Source organism: Azolla caroliniana, unplaced genomic scaffold (genome assembly GCF_043228905.1).
Source record: "Azolla caroliniana isolate FFs.n. ecotype wild unplaced genomic scaffold, voAzoCaro1.0.p SCAF_16, whole genome shotgun sequence".
Taxonomy (NCBI): domain Eukaryota; kingdom Viridiplantae; phylum Streptophyta; class Polypodiopsida; order Salviniales; family Salviniaceae; genus Azolla; species Azolla caroliniana.
Window position 1 is genome coordinate 3322172 of NW_028230451.1, and position 3629 is coordinate 3325800.

At 43.6% G+C, this 3629-nt stretch overlaps 1 protein-coding gene across 1 annotated transcript; it reads left to right on the forward strand.

Annotated features, from left to right (window-relative positions):
- The first annotated feature begins 1352 nt into the window (after positions 1-1352).
- Positions 1353-3629, forward strand: LOC147853616 (putative L-type lectin-domain containing receptor kinase S.5). The gene has a single exon (XM_087332420.1). The coding sequence runs from the start codon at positions 1353-1355 to the stop codon at positions 3600-3602; it is 2250 nt and encodes a 749-aa protein (XP_087188546.1). The 3' UTR covers positions 3603-3629.

Sequence of the window (3629 nt, forward strand, 5' to 3'; positions counted from 1 at the left end):
AATTAAACATTAAAAGGCATGAAATGCAATGGATATGAGTCTAATATTCCCCTCCACATAGAGCAATCTCCTAAACATTAAAGGTAGAATAAACCACTAAACATTAAAAGGCATGGAATTCAGTGGATATGAATCTAAGTTTCCCTTGGAGAAATCTCGCCACTCACAAAAGGAAGGAAAATAGAAATTTCCTAATTCTCATATTCACTGTTCAATGACCGTCCACTTTTGGGAAATTAAATAAGTCTAAGAGTCACATTAAAAACGTGCCATGGATGTCACATATGTACATTTCCCAAATAATTCGTAGATGGTCAAAATTGACTTATAACAAAATACATTAAATTAAATAAATATTTAAATTAATAAAAAAAACATTAATCAAACCATTAAAAGGAAAAAAGAAGTGAACCAAAAACCTTTAAACCAAACAAGTTAAACCTATAAACAGATAAAGTCAAGTTTTAGAACCAAACCAAGCCAGTAATTTTTTTGGGAAATAATAAACTGTTAAGCGGTTCGGTTTAGTTTGAGCCTACAGTGGGCCCATAGCTAGAAGGAACGAAGTTTCACTTATTTCTTTTCAATTGAAATGTTGGATTTTAGATTCTTTCTAAGAAATAAATGATTGGGTGGCAAAATCTTCCAACTCGAAAAAGAGTTTCAGTTCTAGTTCGTGGGGTACAAATTGACCAATGTACAATACATCATAGAGTTTACTAAGTAATTGCGTTAACTTTGTAATAACTTCCAAAGCCAAAGTTGGGCATTGTGAGCCCAACATGGTCAACGTGATGCGCATTTTGTACTCGATTCCAGAATGCGGACAAGTTGACAATATATGATTGACAGATATCAATAATGCATGGTGCAAACTATGACAAGAGTTGAATTTCACCATCTACATACATACAGACCATAAGCTAAAAGTTCGAACAAACCCTTTTGTTTGTCGATTTGTAGGCTGCCAAAGACACGGAGCTTTTTGAGTTAGGAGGGTAGGTGGTAGTAAACACGATTTTGATAAAAAGCCAAGCATTGTCCAATGAGCAAATATGTATGGGTTTCAAGCCGACCAAAATGCCCTAGGGTAATAATGTATGACCCCCCCAAAAAAAACAACATTAAAGAATACTTTGAATGCGTGTCTATACATATGTCTATATGAACCCAAATGTGGTAAGGTGGACATAAGGGTGACAGCCACCATACATACAGTTCCTGAAATAATCCCCAATCCAAAGGCCCAGACTAGCATATCATTAATATTATAGAGATTTCAATTCTTCTTTACTTCTGGTTGCAATCCAGATATATCGCATGCACCATTATCTCCGAGGAACCTTATTGCTATGGCATCTTCTTCTTCTTCTTCTTCCATCATTATCCTCATCTTCTTGGTTTTCTGGGCAATCTCTAGTCTGGATACCTCATCATCATCATCATCATCATCATCATCATCATCATCTTCTTCTTCTTCTTCTTCTTCTTCACATCAAACTAATGTCCAATTCAATTTCAATGGCTTCTCCGTCACAGATGTCTCCCGCTTCAACTTCACCCAAGACTCCAACATACAATTCACTGCATTGCAGGTGACATATGATACCGGTTGTTGTGACAATGCCATCCTCAATGCGTCGGGCCAAATCACATATACCACTCCCCTCCGTCTCTGGGATACTGAATACAACTACACAGCTTCCTTCAATACCTCCTTCTTGATCAACATAGGGCCGACCCAAAATGCCGGAAAGAACAACTCCGGTGGCGGAATGGCCTTCATACTTAGCTCGCATCCTGCACAGGATGTGCCCAATAGCTATGGGGCAGGGCTCGGCCTCATCGATCCTTCAAGCCCCTCACCCACCAATGATTCTCACTTTGTTGCTATCGAATTCGACACCTTTTATGACCCCGGCATTGACCCCCACAATGCCAACCATGTTGGCATCAATGTCGACACTGTCAAGTCCGTGGTCACCCGAGACCTCGATGCATATAACATCACTTTGAATCAGAATCTCAAAGACAAGGGAACCTACACATGGGTTTGGATCGATTATGATGGCCATGCCAAGGCCTTCCACATTTTCCTCGCTAACCAGGTCTCGGACAGCACGGTCCCAAAACCTAAGGTGCCTGTGATTTCTCGATATCACTTAGAACTCGAGCGGATCCTTCCGGAGAATGTCTACTTGGGCTTCTCTGGATCCACAGGCACCACCAGAGAGACCCACTGTGTCCGACAATGGCACTTCAGCTCCACTAGCTTCCCCAAGAAAAACAACAAAACCCTAATCAAAACCCTAATCATAGGCCTCTCTGTGGGCTTATCCATAGTTATCCTTCTCATAGCTTCCATGGTGACGCTCTGCATTATCAAAAAGAGGAAAGTGAAACCAGATCTACTTGAGGATTTGCGAGGTCTAAACTATGGCCCCAGGAGATTCTCTTACAGGGAGCTGAAGAAGGCCACCGGAGGGTTCAGTGAAGAGAACAAGCTTGGGGAAGGAGGGTTTGGCTCAGTGTACAGGGGGAAGCTAGCCTCCGTCAGCACAGAGATCGCAGTGAAGTGCCTGTCGTCCAAATCCGCACAAGGCAAGAGGGAGTTCAAAGCAGAGATACGAAGCATGGGGAGGATGAGACACAAGAACCTGGTCCAGCTCCTTGGGTGGAGCTATGACAACTGCAAAGGAAAGCTCCTCTTGGTGTATGAGTACATGCCCAATGGAAGCTTAGACAGATGGCTGTCTACAGGAGGCAGGAATTCTCGGCATAGCTCCACAGATCCACATCTTTTCAGTTGGGAGAGAAGATACAACGTGTTGAGAGGAGTTGCGGCAGGCCTTCTCTACCTCCACGAAGAATGGGAGATGGTGGTCATACACAGAGATCTGAAGCCTAGCAACGTGATGCTGGATGAGGATTTCAATGCGAGATTAGGCGATTTCGGGCTAGCCAAACTCATCAGAAACCAGGACCGTAACTGTAACCCTGATGGATATGAACAGAGTACTCGGAGGTTTTCAATCGCTGGGACTCCAGGTTATATAGCACCCGAATGTTATGAGGCAGGATCCGCAACAAAGGAGTCGGATGTGTACAGTTTCGGAACCATGGCTATGGAGGTTGTCACAGGAACGAAACTGTGTCCACAGATTTTGCATTGGCTATGGAAGATTAAGGAAGAGGGCGGTAACATTCTGAATAGTGAGTTTGCAGCGGAGAACGGTATCTGCTACAGCTCCCATGGAAGCTCAGAAGAGAGGGAGCAGATGGAGATGGTGCTAGAGATGAGCTTGGCGTGCTGCCATCCTGATCCATCCTGTAGACCCACTGTAAGCCAGATCGTCCATGCCCTTTCTTCTGCTAATGGTGATGGAGACCCAATGTTCGCCATCACCGTGACCTCGGAAATGATGGATCGTTATAACAGAATGTCTGCATATACCTACTCTGAGGAATTCTGGGATCCTCCACCTCCTCCTCCTCCTACTACTGCTACGTCTTCTTCTTCTTCTTCTTCTTCTTCTTCTTCTTCTGATTTTGCCACTGGCATGGATTCTTCCATCTCTGCGCCATCGCTGACAGGGAGGTAAGAGGAAGGAGCTCCATCCCCATCTGAG